General features: G+C 42.7%; 2 protein-coding genes across 7 annotated transcripts in view; one reads left to right on the top strand and one right to left on the bottom strand.

The window, feature by feature from the left end:
- Positions 1-6803, top strand: part of dhx30 (DEAH (Asp-Glu-Ala-His) box helicase 30) — a 92730-nt gene extending 85927 nt beyond the window's left edge. The window contains exon 19 of the mRNA XM_078215914.1: positions 6260-6803. Within this exon, the coding sequence (XP_078072040.1) occupies positions 6260-6483 (224 nt within the window). The 3' untranslated portion in view covers positions 6484-6803. The remainder of the gene's footprint in view (positions 1-6259) is intronic.
- An 8536-nt stretch (positions 6804-15339) lies between these two features.
- LOC144495654 (uncharacterized) overlaps positions 15340-27123 on the bottom strand; it is a 361405-nt gene continuing 349621 nt past the window's right edge. For all 6 annotated transcript variants that reach the window (XM_078215920.1, XM_078215921.1, XM_078215916.1 and 3 more), the window contains 2 exons: positions 26219-26384; positions 15340-23215 (listed from right to left, as the gene is read on the bottom strand). In XM_078215920.1, coding sequence (XP_078072046.1) covers positions 23211-23215; positions 26219-26384 — 171 coding nt within the window. In that variant the 3' untranslated portion in view covers positions 15340-23210. The remainder of the gene's footprint in view (positions 23216-26218; positions 26385-27123) is intronic.

Genomic DNA, 27123 nt, shown 5'->3' with positions numbered 1-27123 from the left:
TTCCACACTCCCACCACTCTCTGCGTGAAGAAGCCCCCCCTAATATTCCTTTTAAACTTTTCTCCTTTCACCCTTAACCCATGCCCTCTGGTTTTTTTCTCCCCTAGCCTCAGCGGAAAAATAGTGAGACTTGTGAGTATTGTGAGACTTCTTACTGTGCTTACCCCAGTCCACTGCCGGCATCTCCACAACGTTGCCTGATATCAGCTTTGGGCAGAAAGGGACTAGAATTGGCCTTGGAGTCCCTGAGCTAGGGAGAGGACAAACCAAGCAGGGGTTCCTGGTCTTGATCACAATCCAATGACAATGGGTAAGGATAAGGACACACTTGATTCAGGGTCCCCCAAATTTTGACAACAATTGCTGTTGAACTGTGATTCATGAGTGTAATCAGACAAGAATAGATACTGAGCCAAAGATGATAATAGGAGCTGCCAATGTTCGTTGTCTAAGATCAAGGCCTTTTACACAAATGTATCGATGTACAAGTGGTAGCCTTCAGGAGAAAGTGGGGAAGAGGGAAATATACTTGTGAGCCTCTGCCATGAGAAAATAAGTGAACAGGTCAGGGTTTCAGCCAAAAAGAGAACTGCTCTTGGGTTTTAATATTGGTTTATACATTTTCAATTAGTTACCTGAAGTTCATTGACTTGAAGCCTGGTACTAGGTCCTGCTTATTGGGCAACAACAGAGATGTGGTGGCCATTCATTTTGTTTCCTTTACAGCTGGTGAAAAATTGCAACCAGAGCCTTTTAGTCACTCAGTGACCTGTTCAGTTCACTGCAAAAGGAATGGAAACTAGCTAACAACACACCAGCCTTTAGAAAGTGGCATAGGGATAGCTCTGAGGAGCCACAGGACAACCTCCAATGTGGGATTTAGAAACCCCAGGTGAAGCAAAGGCAAGCTTAAAATAATGTGGAATAATTTTTAAAAGTCAAAGTTAAGGTCACTATCTGAATGCATACAGCATTCACAAGAAGGTAGGTGATTTGAAAGTATGAATATAGGTAAATGAGTATGATTTAGTTGTCATTATGGAGACGTGGTTACGGGGTGACCAAGAGTGGGAACTGAATGTTCAAGGATATTTGTCATTTAGGATGGATAAAAAGGAAATGGAGGTGGGGTGGCAGTGTTAATATGGGATGGGATCAGTACATTAGTGAGAGTATCTTAGATTGAAGGATCAAGATTGTAGAATTGGTTTGGGTGGAGCTTAGAAACAGCAAGGCGAGCAAACATTGGTGAGAGTTGTTTATAGGAGGCCAAACTGTAGTGGTAGCGTGGACACAGTATAAATCAGGATATAAAGCTGCATGCAATATGGGTAATTATGGGCATCATGTCCCCAGCGGAGACTAGTTTTAGACAGTCTGATTCATTCCATGCGGCAGCAGTGGAGGGAGTGAATGTTTTGAGCTAACGGATGGGGTGCCAACCAAGCAGGCTGAAAGTGACAAAGCATTGGATTCAGGAAAGGCTGTGAGCCCAGACAACATCCTACATTTATACTTCAAAACTAGCCCAATCCAAGCAGTTCCGGTGCAGCTACAATACATGACAATATGGACATGTGCAAAAAGTAGGACAAATCCAATCTGGTCAGTTACTGCCCAGTCATCTAATGTGGATCATCAGCAAAGTGATGGAAAATACTATCAGGTGGCACTTACAGAGCTCATTGATGTTCAGTTTGGTTTCCAAGAGAACCACTCTGCTCCAAACCTCGTTACAGCCTTAGTCCAAACATGGACAAAAGAGCTGAATTCAAGAGGTGACAGTCACAAACCTTGACATCAAGGATCGAGTGTGGTATCAAGGAGCACTTGTAAAATTTAAATCAGTGGGAATTAGACAAACTCTCCCCTGGTTGAATTTATACTTGGCACAAAGGAAAATGGTTATGGTTTTTTAAGGCCAATTATCTCAGTCCCAGGATGTTGCTACAGAAGTTCCCCAGCCCAACCATCTCCAGCTACTTACCTCCACCATAAGTTCAGAAGTGGAGATATTTGCTAATGATTGCACAACACTCAGCACCAATCATGAATCCTCAGACACTGAGTCAGTCTGTGTCCATATCCAGCAAGATCCTGGATGACTTTCAGGCTTGAGTTTATAAGTGGCAAGTAACATTCCCACTATCTCCTGACTCCCCAAAACCCATCCTCTATCTACAAAGCACAAGTCAATAGTGTGTTGGAATACTCTCCACTTGCCTGGATGAGTGTAGTGCTAACAACACTTGAAGCTCAAAATTATTCAGGACAAAGCAGCCCACTTGATTGGCACCCCATTCATCATTGACTCCCTACAGTGCAGAAGGTGGCCACCTGGCCCATCAAGTCTGCACCAACTCTCCGAAAGAGCATCCCACCCTGACCACCACCTCACCCTACACATGTACCATGACTAATCCACCTAACCTACATATCTTTGGATGCTAAGGGGCAATTTAGCATGGTCAATCACACTAAACATTCACTCCCTCCACCGCCGCTGCAGTGACATCAGTGTGTACCATCTATAAGATGCAATAGCTCACCAAGCTTCCTTCAAAAACCCACAACCTCGACTATCAGGAAGAACAAGAACAGCACCACTTGCAAGTTCCGCTCCAAGTCATACATCATTTTGACTTAGAACAAGATCACTTGTCACTGGGTCAGCATCATCAAACTTCCTCACAAGCATCACTCTAGGCATACCTATCCCACATGGACTTTGACAGTTCAAGGTAGTTTACAACCACTTCTCAAGGGCAACAAATGCCGACCTTGTCAGTAGTGCTCACATCCCAGGAACAAATTTTAAAAACTTAATGCTCTGTTTGCAGAGCTATACAGGGTATTGGGATGAACGAGCTCATCCACAAATGAAATAGACTCCAGGATAGATCAGTGGAGGTAAAACATTTCAGGACTTTTAAGAACTATTTAAAAGCTGCATTGGGAGGACGTTAGGCTGATTCTGGATAGAGGAACTAAGATTGATTGAATGGGCTCCCAAGGTGCAAGTGTCTTGAGGTTTAAGTACTGGCAAATGATTTAATGAGGTTACGTGAGAATCATACTGTGTAACACCAACAGCCCACTGTAGTCTGAAGGATGAATCTCTTAACAAATTTACTTCTTAATAAAAAGGTGCGAGGCTCTTTTGGCAGGGGGGTGGGGATCAAAATTGGCAGGGGGGTGGGGATCAAAATATTAGGTCTACAAGTGTAGAGGCTGGGGACGAGCTTGGGGCTGGGACAAGGCTGGTAAAGAAGAAGAGCACTCTGGGGGAGGATGACCTCACTGGGCCTGGAGGTCTGGAGTGCTTATACTTCAATGCAAGGAGCGTAGCAGGTAAGACAGACGAACTTAGGGCCTTAATGCTCATGAGGAATTTGGATGTGGTTGTGGTGACAGAGACTTGGTTGAAAGAGGGACAGGACTGGCAGCTGAATATTCCGGGGTACAACTGTTTTAGGCGAGACAGAGGAGGGGCCAAAAGAGGTGGGGGAGTAGCAGTATTAGTTGGAGAGCATATTACAGCGGTGCAGAGGGAGGACAATTCAGAGGGGTCGTGTAACTAGTCACTATGGGTGGAGCTTAGAAACAGGAAGGGCGCAGTCACTATGTTGGGGGTATACTACAGGCCGCCCAACAGCCCAAGGGAAGTGGAAGAATGGATATGTCAGGAGATACTGGATAGGTGCAGGAAAAATAGGGTTGTTGTCGTGGAAGACTTCAATTTCCCTGGTATAGACTGGAAATCGCTGAGAGCTGGGACTCTGAATGGGGGCGAATTTGTAAAATGTGTACAGGAGGGTTCTTTGGAACAATATGTAGATAGCCCGACTAGAGAGGGGGCTATACTGGACCTAGTACTGGGGAATGAGCCCAGTCAGGTCTTCAAAGTTTCGGTAGGGGAACATGACCACAATTCTGTTAGCTTTAGGATAGTGATGGAAAAGGATGAGTGGTGTCCCACGGGTAAGGTGTTGGATTGGGGGAAGGCTAATTTTAGTGGGATTAGGCAGAAATTGGCAGCTCTTGATTGGGAGAGGCTGTTTGAGGGTAAATCCACATCTGGCATGTGGGAGTCTTTTAAGGAACAGTTGTTAGGGCTGCAGGACAGGCATGTGCCTGTAAAAAAGGATAGGAAGGGTAGGTATCGAGAACCGTGGATAACCAGGGAAATTGAGGGACTGGTCAAAAAGAAAAGAGAGGCGTATGTTAGGTCCAGGCAGCTAAAAACGGAGGGAGCTCTGGAGGAGTACGAAGAAAGTAGGAAAGAACTCAAACGGGGAATTAGAAGGGCAAAAAGGGGTCATGAAATGTCCTTGGCAGACAGGATTAAGGAGAATCCCAAGGCATTTTATTCATACGTTAGGAACAAAAGGGTTGTCAGGGAAAAAATTGGACCTCTCAGGGACAAAAGTGGGGAATTATGCTTGGAGCCCAAAGAAGTAGGGGAGATCCTAATTGAATACTTTGCGTCGGTATTCACAAAGGAGAGGGATGTGTTGACTGGGAGTGTCTCGGAGGGGAGTGTTGAACCGTTGGAGAAAATCTCCATTACAAGGGAGGAAGTGTTAGGTTTGTTAGAGAATATAAAGACTGACAAATCCCCAGGGCCTGATGGAATCTATCCAAGGCTGCTCAGGGAGACGAGAGATGAAATCGCTGGGCCTCTGACGCAAATCTTTGTCTCGTCACTGGACGCAGGTGAGGTCCCAGAGGATTGGAGGATAGCTAATGTGGTCCCGTTATTTAAGAAGGGTAGGAAGGATAACCCGGGTAATTATAAGCCGGTGAGCTTGACGTCCGTGGTGGGGAAGTTGTTGGAGAAGATTCTTAGAGATAGGATGTATGCGCATTTAGAAAGGAATAAACTCATTAACGATAGTCAGCATGGTTTTGTGAGAGGGAGGTCATGCCTCACTAACCTGGTGGAGTTTTTTGAAGAAGTGACCAGAATGGTTGACGAGGGAAGGGCTGTGGATGTCGTCTGTATGGGCTTTAGTAAAGCGTTTGACAAAGTCCCTCATGGTAGGCTGGTGAAAAAGGTTGGATCTCATGGGATAAAGGAGGAGGTGGCTAGATGGGTGGAGAACTGGCTTGGTCACAGAAGACAGAGGGTGGTAGTGGAAGGGTCTTTTTCCGGCTGGAGGCCTGTGATTTGTGGTGTTAGTTGTAGTTATGAGGAGAGACATCTCCACATCATGACTTGTGGTGTTCCGCAGGGCTCTGTATTGGGGCCTCTGCTGTTTGTGATTTATATAAACGATCTGGAAGAAGGTGTAACTGGGGTGATCAGTAAGTTTGCGGACGACACAAAATTGGCAGGACTTGCAGATAGTGAGGAGCATTGTCAGAAGCTACAGAAGGATATAGATAGGCTGGAAATTTGGGCAAAGAAATGGCAGATGGAGTTCAATCCTGATTAAATGCGAAATGATGCATTTTCGTAGAAATAATGTAGGGAGGAGCTATACGATAAATGGAAGAACCATAAAGGGTGTAGATACGCAGAGGGACCTGGGTGTGCAAGTCCACAGATCCTTGAAGGTGACGTCACAGATGGAGAAGGTGGTGAAGAAGGCATATGGCATGCTTGCCTTTATAGGACGGGGCATAGAGTATAAAAGTTGGGGTCTGATGTTGCAGATGTATAGAACGTTGGTTCGGCTGCATTTGGAATACTGCGTCCAGTTCTGGTCGCCACACTACCAGAAGGACGTGGAGGCTTTGGAGAGAGTACAGAGGAGGTTTACCAGGATGTTGCCTGGTATGGAGGGGCTTAGTTATGAGGAGAGATTGGGAAAACTGGGGTTGTTCTCCCTGGAAAGACGGAGGATGAGGGGAGACTTAATAGAGGTGTATAAAATTATGAAAGGCATAGATAGGGTGAACGGTGGGAAGCTTTTCCCCGGGTCGGTGGTGACGTTCACGAGGGGTCATAGGTTCAAGGTGAAGGCGGGGGGGGGGGGAGGTTTAACACAGATATCAGAAGGACATATTTTACACAGAGGGTGGTGGGGGCCTGGAATGCGCTGCCAGGCAAGGTGGTGGAGGCGGACACACTGGGAACGTTTAAGACTTATCTAGATAGCCATATGAACGGAGTGGGAATGGAGGGATATAAAAGAATGGTCTAGTTTGGACCAGGGAGCGGCACGGGCTTGGAGGGCCTGTTCCTGTGCTGTATTGTTCTTTGTTCTTTGCTCTGCATTCCTTATGTTTGAATTTCTCTTCAATTCTTTATCAGAGGATGGTGACTCTGTGCAGCTCACTCTGGCCGACTCTAATCTCTTGCAACTCGAGCTGGACTCAAAGACTGCCTGCTTGCTATGCAACTTCCGCACAGCAGTGCACAAGATGGTAGAAAACTGCCTGCGTCATGAGCTCCCAGAAATTTCCTCCAGTATGCGTAAGGAGAATGGGGAAGTGCTATCAGTGCTCGTGGAGCTCTTGAACTGTTGGTCAGAGTGACAGGTTCACTAGGAGGGTAGGTGGGCAAGTTTGTATTGTATTCTGTATCAGAATTGGCTGACACAATGTACAAAAGATGAAATATATATCTGCTGTATTTAATGCTTTGAGAGATTAAAGCTCCTCTCACCTCTGCAAAATTACTTGAAACTGATGGGCTGACTAGTCTATCATCTCAGATCATTTATAACTGATGTTTATAATGGATTGTGTGTAATCGGAGTAATCTTATTGAGTGATGGCTGAAGATATCTTTCTGTATGGATACTACTGTCTGATCCATATGATTTAAAAATTTATTTTAAAAATATACTTTTGTCAACATGTTTTTGTCTTTTTTTAAAAGATACTTCTCTCTGCACTTTTGAGTCGTTGGTGGCACTTTGGCCTCCAAGTCAGAATTAAGTCAGAGGGTTCATGCTGCACTCGAGCTTTTCAATGCTATTAATGACAGCTTGGCCAACATTCCTCTCTCAATTAACACCACCTGCAAAAAAAATCATTCATCCCATTGTTTTTTGTGCTCAGTTTGGCTGCAAGGTTTGCTTATACAAAAACAAGTGGCAGCATTTTGAACATAATAATTGGTGGTAACATCCAGAGGTCATAAAACTGTGCTTTATAAATGCAAGTTGTTTGTACAAGGTGGGGCCTGGTATGCTGCATGTAACCAGTGTTCCCATTACCGTGTGTGTATCCGATGTTACTAAGGATTCTTAAACAGCCAACAGTGGAGATATATTTAGACATTTTAGTGGGACATGACTGACACTGACTTTCCATCTCCCGGTTTCATTAGATTTCCAGTCCTCTTGTCTTCAGATCTTTCTATGACCTCACCCCAGCTTTGCATCACATCTGCCCCCCCCCCCCCTCCGAGAATCCTACCATCCTTCTTTCACCCCTCCATTAGTAGCAACACCTTCAGTTCACGAGAAGATTTGTACAACAAAATGTAGATGACTGGAGGCTGAGTTTGTTTTTTGAAAACATTAAAAATCTTTGCATCTGGAAGATTCCCACTATTTACTATAAACATCAGAATTGAATTGAACACTGGCAGGTTGCAGAGTTTCTTGGTTTTATTTCCAGTTATTTTAATACACCAGCTAATGCCCTTGCATAATATTCAGCATGCACTATTCTGCTGACACAATTAAAAGGAGGCGGACAGAAATTTTAGGTCAATGTCTACACCACTAAAAATAGCGCACAGCAAAAATTAAACCAGCCATTAGTCTTGGGCTGAAGGAAAATGCCCTCGAACTTTAGCAAATGGCATTTTTATACTGAGGGTGATCTAATTTTTGGCTTTGTACAAGGTTTTTTCAGTTCTTGGCTCTGGTAACTCCAAAAATGGAACAAAGTCCCTTACGAGCTGGAGTGCGGCCATTTACTGTCACAGTCACATAGAGGATCGTGAACCATAATCCCAATTGCAGAAATATTTCACGTATCCTCTCTTTACAAAACATGCGCAGTAATCATACAAGCTAACTATCTACCTACGTGTTAGCTTTAGAATAGCTCAGCTTGAAAGCAGGCCTAACTGGTCTTGCATTTCTATTTCTTCCTTCCAAAACACTGTTCACCAACTCTTAAAATTTAATTAATCCATGCATTTTTCATTCACTATTGATTGAAGTCAAAATAGATTTCTCTCTGGTGCATAAGCAAGCTGTCATGTCGTGAACTGTAAGAAATAAGTAACTTGTATTTACATAGTGCCAAGATCTCAGAACATCCCACTGACAGCTTTTGGAAGTGCAGTTACTATTATAGGAGAACACAGCAAATCTTTGCATTGTTGCATTGCTCCAGTGTGAAAGGACCTCGAAGAAAGCTTTTTTGCCTAACTGCCTTGAAGACTGGGCAGGTTGGGTTGGGTCTACAACTTAAATGTGCCAAAATGCAGATGAGGGATTCGGCCCATCAACATCACGTCTGCACCGACTCTCCGACAGAGCATCTTACCCAGGCCAATTAGCTATTTGAAAGCTTGATGAAAGAGGTAGGTTTTAAAGAGCAGCATTTTATTTATGGGTGTTACAGGCCAGCATTTATTGTCCGGCTCGAATTGCCTTCAGAAGGTGGTGGTGAGCTGACTTCTTCAACCACTGCAGTCCCTGATGTGTTCGGGAGGGAATTCCAGGATTTTGACCCAGCGACAGTGAAGGAACAGTAATATGATTCCAAGTTAGGATGGTGAGCAACTTGGAGGGGAACCTCCAGATGGTGGTGTTCCCAGGTACCTGCTGCTCTTTTCTTTCTGGATGGTAGTGATCGTGGACTTGGAAGGTGCTGTCTAAAGAATCTTGGTGAGTTCTTGCAGTGCATCTTGCAGATGGTACACAGCTGGCACTGTTCATCAGTAGTGGAGGGAGAAAATGTTTGTGAAAGGGTTAGCAATCAAGTGGGCTGCTCATGGATGGTGTCAGACTTCTTGAGTGTTGCTGGAGCTTCACTCATCCAGGCAAGTGGAGTGTGTTCATCACATTCCTGGATATATGGGCATCATTTCAAAGTTTGCAGATGATATGAAAGTCAGAAAAGTTGCAATGAGGAGGATAGTAACAGGCTTCAGAATGAGACTAGCAAAATGGGCAGATACATGAAATTTAACTCAGTAAAGTCTGAAGCAAGACATTTTGGTCAGAAGAACAAGGAGAGAAAGGAAACAATTCTAAAGGGGTTTCGGGAACAAAGAGATAGGGACAGAAGATGGTAGGATGAATTGAGAAGGCTGTTAAAATGCATATAGAATGCTTGACTTTATAAATGACAGAGACAAACAGCATACAGCAAAGAAGCTCAACCTTTATAAAACACTGTTCAGTCCCTGGCTGGAGTATTGGGTCTAATATTGGGCACAAACTTCAAGAATCTCAAGGCTTTAGTGAAGGTACAGGGAAGATTTACTGGAATGGTGGCTGAGTTAAGAGACATTGGTTACTTGGAGCAAGTTGAGAAACTGGTTCTTCTCAGAGGGAGGAGATGATGCAGAGGGAGATTATACACCGCTCCCTCTATATAATCAATCTCAGCATCTACTTGGGTCTCCTCATTCTTTAAACTCCAATGAGTACTCCAGATGTGGTCCAATTAGTGCCTTGTATAGTTTAGCAAGACTTCTCTATTTTTATACTCCATTCCCTTTGAAATAAAGACGGACATTCCATTTGCCGCCTTTATTACCTGCTGAACTTGCATGCTAGTATTTTGTGATTTATGCAGAAAGACCCCTGTGCTGCAGCTTGCTGTAGTGTTTCTCCATTCAAATAATATTCAGCTCCTTTATTCTTCCTATGCACAATTTCACATTTTCCTACATTATATTGCATCTGCCAAGTTTCTGCCCAACAATTTAACCTTTACCTTGCTGTAGGAGGGATGGGTTCCAGTTCATGGGGCACTGGCACCAGTATTGGGAAAGGGGGATCTGTACCATTTGGATGGTCTTCACGTGAATGGTGCATTCTAGCGAGCTGCATAACTGCACAAGTAGATCGGGTTTGAAACCAATTAGTGGGGGCAAAGTATCTAATTTGGGAAGATATTTTTTCTCTGGAGCGTAGGAGGCTGAGGGGTGATCTTATAGAGGTCTATAAAATAATAAGGAGCACAGATCAGCTAGATAGTCAATATCTTTTCCCAAAGGTAGGGGAGTCTAAAACTAGGGGGCAGAGGTTTAAGGTGAAAGGGGAGAGATGCAAAAGTGTCCAGAGGGGCAATGTTTTCACACAGAAGGTGGTGAGTGTCTGGAACAAGCTGCCAGAGGTGGTAGTAGTAGAGATGGGTACAATTTTGTCTTTTAAAAAGCATTTAGATAGTTACATGGGTACGATGGCTATAGAGGGATATGGGCCAAATGCGGGCAATTGGGATTAGCTTAGGGGTTTTTTAAAAAAAAGGGCGGCATGGACAGGTTGGGCCGAAGGGCCTGTTTCCATGCTGTAAACCTCTATGACTCTATGGTACAAAAAGACAAGGCAAGAGAGAAAGGTGATAACATTGGAAATGAATCAAAATGGTAAAATAGGGCGCTCTAAGTGCTGGGTAAACTTGAAACTGGGGTGTTTCAGGTCTGACTTTTAGACCTGTTCTGAGGTGCACACACACATACACACACTGCCTGCAAAAATATCAGCGAGTCCGAATTGCACTGCACAAGCTTGTGGGCGGGGCTACGATTGGCACCTCCGACTGCGCATGCGCAGAAAAAAGAATGCCACTCCCCTGCCACATCCGGGCCGGATAATGCCTCCCCCTGGCCCCGACAGACATTGACCCATCCCCACAACATTACTGACCCCCTTATTCCCCCCATCCCTGCCACCCAGACCAATTGCGGCCCCCTGCCCTCCCACCAATCTCAGGCGGAGTGACAGCAGACTCCCTTTCATCCCCCCAACCGATCTCAAGGAGAGAGCTGTCGGACACCAGGCACTTACCTCCTCACTAACTGGAGCGTCCAAATCGGACTTATATGTATGTTTCGCGTCAATTCTGGATGGGTGAACACAGTGGTAAAGGGGGAAGTGCCGGTAAAGTTGGGTATGCAGCCCATTAAGTCAATTTAAACGCATGCAAGTGCATTTAAATGGCCGTTGTGCCCATTTCAGGCGCGGTCCCGATTGCAGCCGTTTTGGGGCCTTGGTAAAGGGGGAACCAGCGCGGAGGTGGGCGCGGATCGTGCTACTCGCCCGACTTTACCAAGTTTTCGCACCCAAAAACAGGCGCAACATGATGGTAAAATCGGGCCCAGAATGTGCAAATCTAAGAGTAAAGCAGCAATCAAGGCGAGAGGTTACAAAAATAATAAAAGGACAAAACTAAAGGCTCTGTAACTTAATGCACATAGCATTCAAAACAAAACAGATGAATTGATAGCACAAACAGAAACATGTACGTATGGTTTGATAGTCATTACAGAGACACATCTGCAGGAGGACATAGATTGAGACCTGAATATCAAGGGGTATATGAGTTTCAGGAAGGATCGGAAACTAAAAAAAGGTGACTTTGTTAATTAATGGTAATATTAGCACATTGAGAGATAATCGAAGTTCGGGAAACCTGGATGTGGAAGCAGTGTGGGATGAGAAATGTTAAAGGCAAGAAGTTACTTGTGAAGTGGTGTAGAGGCCCACTAATTGCAACTACATGGTAGGTCAAAGTATAAAGGAAACGATAATGGGGGCTTGTCAGAAAGATATGCCGATGATCATGGGAGATTTTTATCTACATATAGACTGAAAAAAATTAGATGGGCAAAGGCAGCATAGAATATTTTCAGGATAGTTTCTTAGAACAGCATGTTCTGAAGCTAGAGAGCAGACTAGACTTAGTATTGTACAACTAGATAGGATTAATTCACTCTTAGATAGCCTTGGTAGCAGTAATCATAATATGATTGAATTTTACATTCAGTTTGGGGAAGAGAAGAGTGGGTCCAAGATTAGTATTTTAAACTTAAATAAGGGCAATTATGAGGGAATGAAAGTAGAGCTAATAACCAAAGTGAACTTACAAATGAGGCTATAGGATTGGTCAATAGAGATGCAGTGGCAGATATTGAAAAGAATATTTCAGAATAGACGGGAAAAATACATTCCAGCTGTAAAGAAAAATTCCAAGGGAGGACTGGTGGTAGGTCAGAAGATTGGATAGAGTATTTTCCAATAAAAAGATTAACAATGAAAGAGAAATCAGAGTACAAGAGAAAGCTAGCTAGAAATATAGAGATGGACAGTAAGAATTTCTGTAGGTACTTAAGTAAAAGGGTTAACAAAGTGAGCATTGGTTCTGTAGAAAGTGTGTATGGGGAAATAATGGAAAATAAAGAGATGGCAGATAAACTGAAGTTATTTTGCATCAGTCTTCACTATAGAGGATATAAGTAACATCCCAGAAATAGCTGCACATCAATTATTAGAAGGGTGAAGGAAGGAACTCAGAAAAATTACAATCACCCATTGTCACTGCGTCAAAATTCTGAAACTCCCTTCCTAACAGCACTATGGGTATACTTATCCCACAGGGACTGCAATGGTTCAAAGCAGCTCACCACCATCTTCTCAAGGGCAATTCAGAATGGACAATAAATGCTGGCCTAACCAGCTGGCACCAACATTCTGTAAATTAATAAAAACTTAGTAAACTTTTGGAGCGAGGGGGCTGACAAATTCCTAGGTCCTGATGGATTTCATCCTCGGGTTTTAAAAGAAATGGCTAGTGAGATAGTTTATGCATTGGTTTTAAAGGTACCATTAGATTGGAAAATAGCAAATGTAACTCCCATTATTCAAAAAGGAGACAGGAAGCAGGAAACTATAGGCCAGTTAGCTTAACATCTGTCACAGGAAAAATGTTGGAAGTTATTACTTAAGATGTTATGGAGGGCAGTTAGAAAAATTCAAAGCAATCAGAATCAACATGGTTTTGTGAAAGGGAAATTATGTTTAACTAATTTATTGGAATTATTTGAAGGAGTCACCTGCTGTGGATAAAGGGGAACCAGTAGATGTAATCATAGAAACCCTACAGTACAGAAAGAGGCCATTCGGCCCATCGAGTCTGCACCGAACACAATCCCACCCAGGCCCTACCCCCATATCCCTACATATTTACCCACTAATCCCTCTAACCTACGCATCTCAGGACACTAAGGGCAATTTTTAGCATGGCCAATCAACCTAACCCGCACATCTTTGCACTATGTACTGCACTTATATTTTAGAAGGTGTTTGATAAGATGCCACATCATGGGCTATTGTGGAAAATAAAGCTCATGTTATAGGGGCTAACATGTTGGCATGGGTAGAAAATTGGCTAGCTAACAGAGAATAGAGGTTAGCCATAAATGGGTAGTCATTCTTTGGTTGGTGGAATGTAATGAGTGGTGTACCAAGGGATCACGGTAGCACAATGGTTAGCACTGCTGCTTCACAGCTCCAGGGGCCTGGGTTCGATTCCCGGCTTGGGTCACTGTCTGTGTGGAGTTTGCACATTCTCCTAGTGTCTGCGTGGGTTTCCTCCGGGTGCTCCAGTTTCCTCCCACAGTCCAAACATGTGCGTTTTAGGTTGATTGGCCATGCTAAAATTGCCCCTTAGTGTCCTGAGATGCGTAGGTTAGAGGGATTAGTGGGTGGATATGGGGGTAGGGCCTGCGTGGGATTGTGGTCGATGCAGGCTCGATGGGCCCAATGGCCTCTTTCTGCACTGTAGGGTTTCTATGATTCTATGAGGTGAGTGAGTGGGCCGTATGAGTGGCCCTCCTTCATCTTGGGCCACAAGGTTGAAATCAGGCTTTTCACTAACCATGACTCCATGAATAAGATTAAATACATTTCATAAATGATAAAGCATTTTCTATAACTCGTTATGTATTGATAGAACTATCAACTTCAAATGGTGAAAACCAAAAGAAATACTTACCCTTTGGATGCAGAGGGAGCTGTCACAATCAATGCTATGGGCTATCAGCATGCATGTCACTTCACGTGGTCTTGTTTTACATGCGTAACCCTTCAATCATACCGGTAGGAAAAAAACTACATGGGCGGAAAGCAACGGAATGTGGCAACCCTGCAGGAAACAGTCAACCAAATATTTCGCAGACTGCATCCAGAATCCAGATAGGCTGCATGTAGCCTCTGGGCCACAGGTTGCCCACCACTGGTATCCAGTATTGGTCTCTTTATTTAAGGATGTAAATGAATTAGAAGCAGTTCAGAGAAGGCTTACTAAACTAATACCAGGAATGGGTGAGCTGTCTTATGAGGAAAAATTGACAGGCTCAGTTTGTATCCACACCAGTGTCTACTGGTCTCCCATCTCCACATTTTACATTTTGAACAGCGAGGAACAAGATCTGAGCTCCAGCAGCCATTTAGGACAGGTTAAAGACTTTCTATTTTAGAACATAGAACAGTACAGCACAGTACAGGCCCTTCAGCCCACGATGTTGTGTCGAACCTTTTCCGAAACCAAGATCAAGCTATCCCACTCCCTATCATTCTAGTGTGCTCATGTGCCTATCCAATAACCACTTGAAAGTTCCTAAAGTGTCCGACTCCACTATCACAGCAGGCAGTCCATTCCACACCCCAACCACTCTCTGAGTAAAGAACCTACTTCGGACATCCCTCCTATATCTCCCACCATGAACCTTATAGTTATGATGAACCAGTATTTTCAGTTTGTATACTTCCTGGTGCCTTTCATCGAGCTGCAGTCAGCCCTTTACTTAGGCTGCTCTCTCTCTACTCCAGGAATGCTATCAGGTCAGCTGGACTGAACTCTCTTCCACAAAGAAAACATTAACTGAGCTTCTACTCCCAAGAACCGAAACCAGGAACTCAGCAAAGAGAGTAGAACTGAACTGAATGAGGGACAAGATCAACAACAAAAATTTGCGTGTTAGCAACATTAACACAGTAAAACATCCCAAGGGACATCACAGGCACATACTCAGGTAAAGATACACACCAAGCCAAAAAGAAACTATTAGCAGAGATGACGAAAGACTTGGTCAAAGAGGAAGGCCTTCAGGAAAAGAGAAGAGGGTTAGGGACAGAATTCCAGATATGGCTGAAGAGACAACCACCAACAGGATGAAGGGAATGGATGACGATATCAACAATACTTGGGGAAAAAAATGTTATTGTACTCCTCACCCCTCTCCCCGAACAGACAGAATTGTGAATAAGCCAGATGAACATTGGTTAGAAAGATTGGTGTCCCAGGGGCCAATCACAGAAGTATATTCCAACAACCAGCCCCAATAGGGTCACCACACCCTGACATTTTGGTAGAACCTCAGAAAATGTAACACAAAATACACAGACACACGGCTAACATCAACATATAAGCTTTATTTCAAACCTTTACTTATACAATAAGGACTGAACAATGGGAATTGAGTTCTGCCACGTGAATGATGCTTATCAGCGGCCAAATAGCAAAAGCGAGAAGAAAATTCCGGAACATTAAATGTGTGGACAACAGCAGCAGCAGAAATACTGTACAAACTCACCCAGATACTCACTGCTGGAGCTATTTACTGCTTTTAAAATCCATTTCCAGATTTCAAAAAAAACACACAAACACAAATATCAACTCATGTTCCTCAGTCTTCAGTAACAGGTTATGTTTTTAAAAGTCTCGCTTCTCTCATTTCAAGTTGTAGAAACAACGAAAAGTCCTTTATTGCAAAGAATTTGTGCCTCGAAATTATGTTTGTGACCTTAGCGGAAGGATGCTTAAAGCTTCATCAAGTTTCTCCGTTGGGAAGTGACCGTTTGGTTAAAGTGGCTAGCAAGGAATTTTGAATGGGTACAAGTGAAATAATCTGAAATCTCAAGATCTTTAGAGTCTCACCATCACAGGCTTTATCCCCACTTAAAATAAAACAAAAATAAACATAAAACTGGTGGAAAAAAGGACTTCAAGAATAATATCTTAAAGAATGAAAATCATTGGAAGAAACTAACAGTCAAGGTTAACTACAGACTGCTATAGTCCAAAATGCAGGTGGTTAGAGAGAAGGAAAGACGAAGAGGATGGAAAGTGCAGGGGAGGGAGACGAGACATGGAAGGGCAGAAGGTGTTGGGGAACTGATGGTTGTGCTACAACAATGGTCTTTTCTCATCCCCACCTTTTCTTAGTAAAGACTTTTGCCACGTCTCTTTCTGCTAATTTGTTTTTGTTTTACTGTTGGTGGTCAGTGGCAGGAACCAGCATTTGAAGAAGTCACTAATCTTAAGTATGAGAGAGAGGTGAGCCATGAACAGGAGGAAAGAAGCACTGTGATGCAGCATTAACAGAACACAGATTCAATGATCAGAAAGGACCAATCATTTCAATTTCTGTCGAGGGGGAAATCAAATCCCTTTGAACTAAGGTGGTTTTCGTTCAAAAACAGACATTTGGATGGTGAGACTCCTACTTTAAAAGGACAGCTAGCATTTGAAGTATTTAGTTTCTCTGCTATCAGAGACACTGCTTCTCCGTAACTTGGATAAAGCCACAAGTCATCCAGTCTCACAGTGGACACGGACATTTCTTAAGGGGATGGACTGCAGTATTTTTAATATTTATATATAACAGAATCTACATCATTAAACATCAATCACAATGTCTGTCACATCACACACCTGCTCTGTAATCCGAAGCAGGTCACACTGGGTTTCACACTCCCCAGGGATACCTGGGTCCGAGTGCAAACTATCAGCGGCCCGATCATTTCACTGCTTCCCCCCCCCCCCACCCCCCCCCCCCTTAGCTAAAATTCCGTATCGGATTTTAAATTTTTTTTTAGAAATCTAGGTAGCACATGCAGATTTTTAAAATTTAATATTTCAATTCATTTAAAGGAACAATTCACAAGCAAATAAATTCATTCTGGAGAGTGTGGCTTGGTATCACAACGGTCAAGAAACAGGTGTAATGTTTTGGGGTGGGGGATGGGTGCCAAGATGAGGGCTTTGCAAGTCAAATCAAACATTACCTCTGGAATCAGATCCCACTGATTACTGAAACACCAAACCATTTACACATTCCCCAAACTGGCCCTCTCTCAAGACCCTCATTTAACCGCCTGATAGGTTTTCCCATCCCCTTTATGTCCCGAAGAATCCTACTTCCATGAGCACCCAGCGCATGGCTATTCATCACATGCAAGTGTAGGTGGACTATTCATCTATAGAAGGCATCAGAGCCTACTCCTCCTTTCTCTGGACATCCATTAGGTACATTAACCCCAGTCAGTTACTGAATAACTATTGGAAACGGGAACCCAGACTCATTTCCACCCTACACTTTCCCTGCTCCCCCCCCCCCCCCCCCCCCAGCCAAAAGGTACTGATGCCAATTGTGGAGTTTCGACGGCTGCTTCGGATGAGCACGACAGCCCACAATCCCATTACAATAGCTTTGTACTAGCTCCAGGTGGCACTGGGAAGTGGCACTGGTGGTATTAAAAACACAAATGGCATTCAGATGATGTTAAGGGGTTGTCACTTGCTCCTGACACAGTCCAATTCACATTAAACCACACAAAGGCAATGCAACTAAAACAAAAAATCACAATCACAGCAGCACGAACATCACATTAAAATTGATCCTGGTAACAAGTACACATGCACGTAACATCTCGCACTGAGCGGATTGTACAATTCTTTACAAACTGTTGGATGCATAAAATTTTAAGATAGTATTTTTTTTTAAACACAATTGTAAACCTGAACAATCTGTCATGGGATTTTCGGGCCCATAGCAATCCCACCTTCATCCCAAAATCAATTCTGTGCAAATGTTTTTTTTTTGTACTGAAATGAATCAAACCTAGTTCCACCAATAAATGTAAAGATGGATAGCAATGCCTCGTAGCAATGGATTTTTAACAAGTTATTGAAACCAGAGAAGGGCCCACGGAACATGTGTTCCTAACCTTTTTTTTCCTATTAGGAAGTTTTAAGGAAAGGACAACGCAGACTGATTTACAATGAAGACATTTCTAAAAGCCAACAAAAAAACCCCAATAAACGTCATTAATACCTCTCCGTTTCTTTAACGTCTCTCATTAATTTCCATCCCTTCCTCTCTTGAAGGACACAGACTTTTGCCATTCGTTCTCCCCAGACATTGGGCGTACAAACTCAATAGGAAGCAGGTTATTCTAATACTGGGCTCAACGGCAATAGTGAACTCATTCTCAGCTTGCGACCACATGTGCAACTTTGCAGCTTGTGATCTGCTGAGGACATGGTAATCTTACCGATAATCCATAGTCCACTACACTGCACCAACTGCGGAGTCCACTGAGATAAACTAACAGCACAAAGGGGTCCAAACCTGGTCCACAGGGCAAATCCTGAAGAGCCGCTTTAATATTCTCAAAGGACATAATTTTAACTGATGGTCCCACTAGGGTTCCTGCCTGCTATTTAAAGGACTCTGCCAGAAATATATGCATTGAGGTGCCAATTGAGGGCCAGTTCATTGGGAACCACCACACAGATGAGTAAACCAGAACTAGCTTCACTCAGCAGACAGTGCAGTCCCAGCATGAGTTACTGCTTTCGAGAGAGGAAGGGGCAACAGGTGAAAGAGGAAAAACTGACAACATACCAATGAAAAGTGTATCCACATGAGAGAGTCAGGAATCCCAACTACTCCTGGACAGCAATTCACTGGAATCACAGTCATCCCCAGGCAACTCTCAAATATGACACCCCATTTTCATCCACAAAAATAAAACTGCACTTGGGTACAAGTTGTACATTACCATAGTGCTGAAGTCATTGATCTATGGACCAGTTAAAATGAGCTTGCTATCTTTCCACTGGTGTGAGTTCTGAACACACTAACACACACACACACAAACTTTAGTCTTTTAAAAAAATAACCCAAATTCGTCCACACATCCCTTTCTGTCTCCCAACACACACACGCTCACATAAACACGCACCACCTAGACATTAGTGCAGAGAATAAAGCAATATTGTTATAACCAGCCACTTCTAGAGCTACTTTGAAGTAAGTGTAAACAACAACAGAAAATATATTTATATATTAAAACGCTTGAGCAATTCTGAATAGTGTTTAAAAGGTTAAGTGCAGGCTACGATTGCAAATGCAATACAAGGCTGGAGAGAAGCAGTGTTGGTACCGGAACAGACTGGTACAGAGGCAGTAAATTCATGACAAAAACATTTAGATGAGGATAAACCAAGCAGCGAGTGTTGAATACTGCGCATCTTTTTCAGCAACGCCACGGTTAATGTTGTCTACCAAATCTCAAACGATAAAACAAACATTAATTCGACAATAAAATACCCAACTTCACCTGGAAAGTAAAACCATGTTGTTGTAAAACCCAGATGCACCTACACACGGTTAATCTTGCACTCCTATGCTTTCATCTGCCTTAGGGAGATAGAGATGGATTGACTAAGTTAGGAAGGGTTTAACTTGCTATCAGAATCATCTCTCGATTGTATTTCTATCTAGGGTACTAACCCTTACCCGTGCACCTCCCACTGCAGATAGTGCACTATTGATAAGCGAGAAGGTGAGCCTTGCGCTTCTGGTGGCATCCAAGCCTCACTCAGTGACTACCAGAGGCAATGGTTTAAAAAAAGCATTGTTCCCCTCCCTACTGGCCCACCACAAACCGAGGGAGACATTCAGCAGCCCCAGGATTTCACTCTCACCACGTACCAAGTGGACAATTTAGAAACTCCTCCGAGAGGAAAGATGTTGCATATATCACTGGCATCACATTGCAGAATTTAATCTCTGGGTTGTTTAGACAGATACTTTATACTCCCTTCCCATCCGCTGTTACCAGACACTGGTGAAGATAATCTCAGCAATTCACGGTCCAAGCTTCTTCTTTGGAGGCCAGTTATTGAACACGATTGCACTGTGCACAGTTCTCATCCACAATGTGTGTGAGAGCAAGACCTGCACATTTACATTTTTCAAATTTAAAAACATACAAAAGGCACAAAGGCCTAGACTCCACTCACTCAGCTGTGGTAGCTACCATCTTGTGTGACTAACTTAAATGTCTTATAGCCCATTGAAGTTTGGTTCATTGCTACATGATGGTGTATGACCAAAACATGTTTTAACAGCCTCTCTTTCCCAGTCTTTTCACTTCACATAACTCTGCACGAACATCACTTCCACGTACAGTTTCTGCTATACCGAACATCACTGAAAACAAACCTTCCCGGGTTGACACTGACCCACTCCACCATCCTGCCTGAAACCAGTTATCCAAACAAGGCGGTGCTTCATTTGACACAACCTTTAAGATTATATTGCTGAGAAAACAAAGTTAATTGTATTTTTTTAAATCACTACTCATTTTACAATAGTCAGTACTTCATCACCAAAGATTAACTTTGAAGAAATCTACAAGTTAAAACAATTTACAGTATTTTTAAAACAGATTTAAACACCGAGGCGGAAACAGAGAAGCTGCAAAGACGGAGGGAAATGATGCCTCTGCTGTTTTATTCACTAACAGGACTTGTTCTTATTGCAAGAAAACCAGGTAATGGCTTTGATGCACTCTCTAGAGAAATCCCCACCTCCTCCCTCTATCCAAGTTCCCCTCCAAACAGGATAGTAACTGTGGAGAGCTCATCACTTTTGTATCCCATAGTACAGGGTTTATGCTAAATGGACTTAAGAGTGGAACCGAATTGCTCATGCTTCACCTGACAGATGCCAGCACTGCAAGTGTCTGTTTTAAGGGTGCCACTAACACAATCTTACATGGGATCCAAATAAAAGATGTTTAAAATAAAGTCCCTTTTCAATAAAGCAGCATCTGGAGATAGGGTCTGAATTTAGACCGTTTTGAAAAAGGATGAGGTTCTTAAAACATGAAATTACAATCTGGAGGGATTAAATATTTTAACCATGTTACTTGTCTAAAAGCCAAAAGCAATCTTTTCATTGTTAGATAACTGGGGATCTTTAAACCAGTATAAGTTGTATTTTGAGGAAGGGTTGATATTTTTTTAAAAGGTGGAGATGGTTCTCAAGAATGCAACACTCAACTGAAAGGAGAAATCAGAGCAAAAACAGAATTCTTCTAGAAAAGACATCTCTGGAGAAAGAAAGGTCAGGTTAAATTTCAGGTCAAAGACCTTTCTCTCTACACGTGTTGGTGACAGACCTGCTGAGTGCTTCCAGCATCTTGGGAATTCTGATTTTTGCTTTTCCTCTTCAAGTTGCTGCTACGCTCACCAAAGGCAGAGTGCTAACTGGGGATGATTAAATCCATGGCTTGACAGCTTTGGGGGATGAGGAAACTGCAGATATTTAGGTTGAACAGATGGGTTCAGCTCCCAGATCTACAACAAATCCCTCTATAGTGCAAAAACTGGACTGCAACAATATCCACAAGCATTCTGCTGGTTTACAATGTTAGATTTCAATTATTTTTAGTCCTATTTGCCCTCAACCAAGCTCAGTTTGAACAATGACGAGCAGTCATGCTGTAATTAAGAGTTTTAAAGAGCTTCCACTTGATAATCTACTCCTAGCATCAAACCAGCTGCTGCCAATACTTGTAACCTCAGTTGAAAATTCCAAACAAAATCAAAAGGCGCCTCAGGTGGAGTTGGCCTTTTATTCTACTCTGTTCCCATTCAAACTGTAACAGCCAGTTCAACAGAATAAACATGGTATCTGCATGGCAACAAAGTAGTACTGTACTGAAGCATCAGACTCACTAATGTGCTCAAGTGTTGGAGTTGAGCTCAAACCCACAATTTCTTGAGTCAGGGATGGAAGTGCTAACCCACTGAGAAAATGAGAATTAAAGAATGATAATGAGCTATAGGGAAAGAAAAGAATGGGGGGCGGGGCAGGGTTGGACTATTGAGATAGCTCTTTTAAAGAGTTGGCACAGGCATGATGGGCCAAAAGGCCTCTTTTCTGCTGTAAGGTTCTATGATTTTATTAAAAAAACATAAAAGGGAAGTGAGCCATGAACAACTCCCCAAACTACAGTCCTCTTTGCATAAGAATCCAGTGATTAGCACTGTGAGAACCACGGCCAAGAGGTTACAGAACTTCACATGGGAAAAATAATCAATGACCTCCTTTCTGTCCTCTATCATTCTACGTTTCTAGTCTATAATAATGACTGTATATTCTTTTAAAAAACATTAAGAAACAAGCCTTTTAAGGTTTGAAGCTTCCTCACATTCACTTCAAATGTTTTTTTTCCCTTTAAATCAAGCTGAACTGTGTTTCTCCACCTCTTCCTCTCCTTTCTGAACATGTAGAAAAATTCAGCATGTTTGAATTATTCTGCTGAAGCTTATGATTTATTTATAGGAGAAAAATAAATAAGAAATAAACCTGGAAAACGTTGACTTTTAGAAGAAAATGGGGATAGGATTTTCACTAGAAAATGTGACGGGGGGCATTTTTAAAAATGTTAATTGACAGCTGCCATCAGAATTTCAAGGGCAGGGTACAGGACAAGGAATTTCTCTTAATTTGTGGGAGAATGCAGCTTGGTAAAGAAAAAACACGAACAAGAAAATGGAACATTCCCTTCATTTAAGCCAGCTGTTCGTTTGGGAAGGCAGGGTTCATATTTGGGCTGCAGGTTGGATTGGGATGTTTTAGTGAACCAGAACCACCTCCCCTGTCTATCACCCATTGATGATCAGATGATCCAATAGATTCCTTCACTCCATCTTCAAAATGTTAGTTATGCCAGACACTGGTTTCTCCACTGAAACATCAAGCTCAGCTCAAAAGCGCAGACGCTTATAATTTATTCCCCATTACGGTCCCGTTTGGTAGCAGTGCCTCAGATCTGTATTGTGGATTTTTAAGATAATAGGGTGCAATATAGCTACCCAGCCCCAAAATAACTCAATAGGAACAAATCCTTTTTAAAGCACAAATCCTGTTAATGATGCTAAACTTCTTGTTTTGGTTAAATGTAGTTTGAAAAGAACACAAAGGAAGGAAACAAATTCACAAGCTCTGCTGCGCTAAAGCGGCAGACAGATCTTCAGCGAGAGTAGCAAGCTGCGGTGACCCGAGGGAGCTGAGGCTTTCGGTCAGTGACGTGCTGCAGAGAGGAGAGGTATTGTCTGAAACGTTGGGGGATTTGTACACAATGTCTGCTCCGTGGTCTGTCCTGGCCTTGGCATTCTCACGGAACGTCAACTTGCGAGATTCAATCTGTGGGAGAGAAAGAGGAGAGAAGGGAGTGAAAAATCTTGTGGAACAAAAGTCATTATGCTCCCCTAACTGGCAGTTGGTCATGTGGACACAAGAGCACAAGCAAAGGAACAGGAATATGTAATACAGGCCCTCAAGCCTATTCAATCACTTAATCAGATCCTCAACCTCAACTCCACTTTCCCACCTGATCCCCAAGTCCCTCAATCCCCTTACAATCCAAAACATTACCGGTCTCAGCCTTGAACATACTCAACAACTGAGCATCCATAATTCTCTGCTGAAGAGAATTCCAAAAATTCACAACTCAGTTCAGTTTCAGTTTGAAATGGCAGCCCACTTATCCCAGTTGGCCACACTTGGGGCCCAAGCTCTGGAATACCTTTGCTACATCTCCCTCCCGCCATAACTTACTTTTTTCCATTAAGACACTCCTTAAAGCCTACTACTTTGACCAAACTTTTGGTCATCTCTCCTAATACCTCCTTACGTGGCTCAGTCTTGTACTCTGTTTTATAATACTCCTGTGAAGTGCCTTGGGACGTTTTATTGTGTTAAAGGTGCTATATAAATATAAGTTGTGTTGTACCTAAAGAGCCATGGCAAAGTCTGCTGAAGCTCTCAACGTATTCCTGACCTACCTCAGGTCCTGTCATTTCAGTTAAGACCTTCAGTTGAAAATTCCATCCTTACTGTCAAGGCTTACACATGAAATGTCCACTGGTGTGATACCAAGAGAACTCCAGACAAAAACAACAGAAGCCCCTTTCAGGAAGGAAGGGAGCAGAAACATTGTTCATTCCAAAAGATCACTAGATCACAAACAGTCCCAGGCAATAGGGCAGATAAAAAAATTTCCAGATTCACATTGATACGAAAACAGCCTGCAACCTCCAAAAACAAACAGAACTTCAACAAATCTTAAATATCATTAATCATGGCACTTTATTTTTCCTCCTGATTCTCTTCCAACTTTTTTTTTATTCTGCTCTCCTTCAGGCACTGACTCACAATGAAGGTTAAGTTCAACACTGATGTCCTCGAGGACACCAGTTGCATTCGGAGTCCTTGCTCAAATAGTAATTCCTCATGTGAAAGCTTGGACAGTGAGCAGACAGTGTTTGACCCTCACAACTGTTCACGTACCAGATCAGAAATCCCAAGGTATATTATGAAGCCAGACTAGACCCCAATAACTTTTCTATTTTGGCATTATGATAAGATGTTTCACTCCAGGAGCGATTAGCTACTGACAAGCTCGGGAGCTTTTATCAAAACAAACTGTATTTAACAACACAGTTTAACTATAACAAATGAATTAGCTTAACTTTTAATGATTGAACAATACTGAATCATGATAGGATACAATTCTTAACTGCTAACCTATCACTACTAGTTCCAATCAAGCAATATTTCTCTTATATAAACCCCTCTTTAAAATTAGTTAGCAAAGCACAAGCATACTTGTTTTGACTTGGGTTACCAGTCTTGGAGCTTTCGTAAAGTCTCTGGAGAGAGAGACACACTTCTTTCTTCATCCAGCTCCAAGCAACAACTGCTCTTCACTTCAAAATTAAAACAAAACAGTTCTTTCCTGCAAGCTTAGCTCCTCCCATTAACCAGATGTCTCTGTCCCTGCCAATCAATTTCATTAAAAACTCATATGATTCTACATATCTAGTTCAAAATCCCAGGAGAACATAAGTACACAAAAGGTCCATTAAGTCTACAAAGTAACACTCTGAGCTAAAATCAGTTATCATGCATGGTCAGCATTTAAGCTGCATGTTTTCCCAGACAAATCAGCTCTTGTAACATAACACTGCCTCTTAAAGCATAAAATATAGCAAAGTAGCACAGTATCGGCACACAATCCAGACCGTCGTTCTCCTTGCTAGATGGCCACACATGTACACTTTCCAGTGCCATGTAAAAGTCAGGAGGGGGACCCCCGCTTTAAATTTCCCTTAACTCCTAAACTCAGTGATTCTGAGCCAAAATACTGCAGCCTGACACCACTCCTGACCTAAAGGAGTTAACTCACATGCAGCAGAGATTGAACCATGGATTCTCCTGGTTTGTATAATACAAAGCAGTGCAGTTAATGCCTATGCTCACAATACCAATAGGTTAGAAATATCTCTATGCATGACTAGAGAAGAGAAGCAGGTACACTTTAATCAAAAATGAACATATATAATCTTCACAAATGTCTAAATAATTAAATCTGTTAAGCTGTGATAACCTGTGGCATTTGACATCCTGTGAATTTCTACACTTATCACAGTTAGCATGATTTTAAATAAAATCCTAGAAACATGAGAATGGAGTTACCTGATGGGGTCTGAGCACACACTGCAACTAATCACTTATCCTATCATAGGGTGCAGGATAACACACTTTCTTCAAATTCTAAAAATTATTTAAAGTAAAAGCTCTCTTTCTAAACTTGCCTGGTTTCACTGAGGCTAGTTTGCACGTACGAGGTCCTGATTACTGTCCCATCAAACACACCCAGGACAGATATAGAATGGATTAGTTACAGTGTTTAGCTCCCTTTACATTGCACCGAGCACTCCGAGCAGCTGCAGCTGTTTAGATGCAGAGTAAAGCTCCCTTTAGGCCACAACATAAATCAGTTCTAACGTTGTTTGATGTTGTTCCCTTTGGAGAATCAACAATTTTCTATAGCTCTAAACTAGGACAACCACTACTATACCCTCACATATCCTACATCAGCCAAACTCTGGCCTTTTGGATTGAAAGTCAACTTTATGACTGAAGCAGGGGCAATATTTTTCTGTGGGCTTGTACCCATTAGGAAGTGGCATGAGACTGTCCAAAGGACAAGGAGATTTTGCAACCTACCAGTCTGGCTTTGATTCAAATCCGATTCCCAGAGTGAAAGAGAGGCCAGCATCTAGTCCACTTTAGTACCTAGTTCACAACCATCAACAGTTTTCACAGAACTACACACCCCACGCAGGCCAAGCTTTCACTTACATGTCTCCTGTATTTGTAACTCTTGGCTGTGAGTTTCGTCAGACCTGGCAGTGGGGTCCTCCCCTACTCCATTTTGCTGTGTCCCACTCTCAGCTTGTCCTGTCAGATCCCCATTTTCTGGAATCTGACTGATCGTTGCTGATTCTGAATCTTCTTCACCCTCATTCTAAAAATAAAATCATGGGGTGGGGTACAATGGTGCATTGTTATAGAAGGGCATGAAATGAAATGCAAAATATATATACATGAGAAATTTAAAAGAAACAAAATGTTCAGGGTTCAAACAATCAAATGCACTGATGGACTGAGAGTAATCTTTGGTAACTGAGGAGACGTCCATAAGCAATGAGCCAGATTTATCAGAGGACAGAAAAGAATGGAAGGAATAGATTAAAACTACAATTATGCTTTTGTCTATTCCTCTCCCTCACTTCAGGTCACAATCTAATATATGCCAAGTGGCTCGTCTTTACATGAGCAGGGTGTTGGGTACACAGTTTGATCACAGACATCACCACCGAGCTTAATAGCTACACGTCCACTTTGCAGCAACACTTGCTGCACAACAAGTGGGAACTCAGTCTGATTTTGTTTTCAGACCTTAACCCAGGAGCACTGAGGCTGATGGAGAGAGTAAGGAAGGAAATTAGGCAAGTAAAATAAGCAGCTAATCGTTCAGACTTCAGGATGACAGACTGACAGGGTTAATGGGTCCACAGTTTAAGAGATGCTGTTGGGGAATAAATGGGGGGGAGAGAGAAAGAGAGTGAGTGACCAGGAAATAAAGTAGCGAGGGGGAGTGCACAGTTCAGGATATTTGCAGCACAGGAGGAACAAGTGGTGAAAATTTGGCAAGAAGTTGCATTTAGTGAACAGCTTTAATCTAACAAAATGTCTCAAGACAT

This window comes from Mustelus asterias, chromosome 7, assembly GCF_964213995.1.
Source record: "Mustelus asterias chromosome 7, sMusAst1.hap1.1, whole genome shotgun sequence".
Classification (NCBI taxonomy): domain Eukaryota; kingdom Metazoa; phylum Chordata; class Chondrichthyes; order Carcharhiniformes; family Triakidae; genus Mustelus; species Mustelus asterias.
This window is presented reverse-complemented; position numbering and strand designations above follow the sequence as displayed.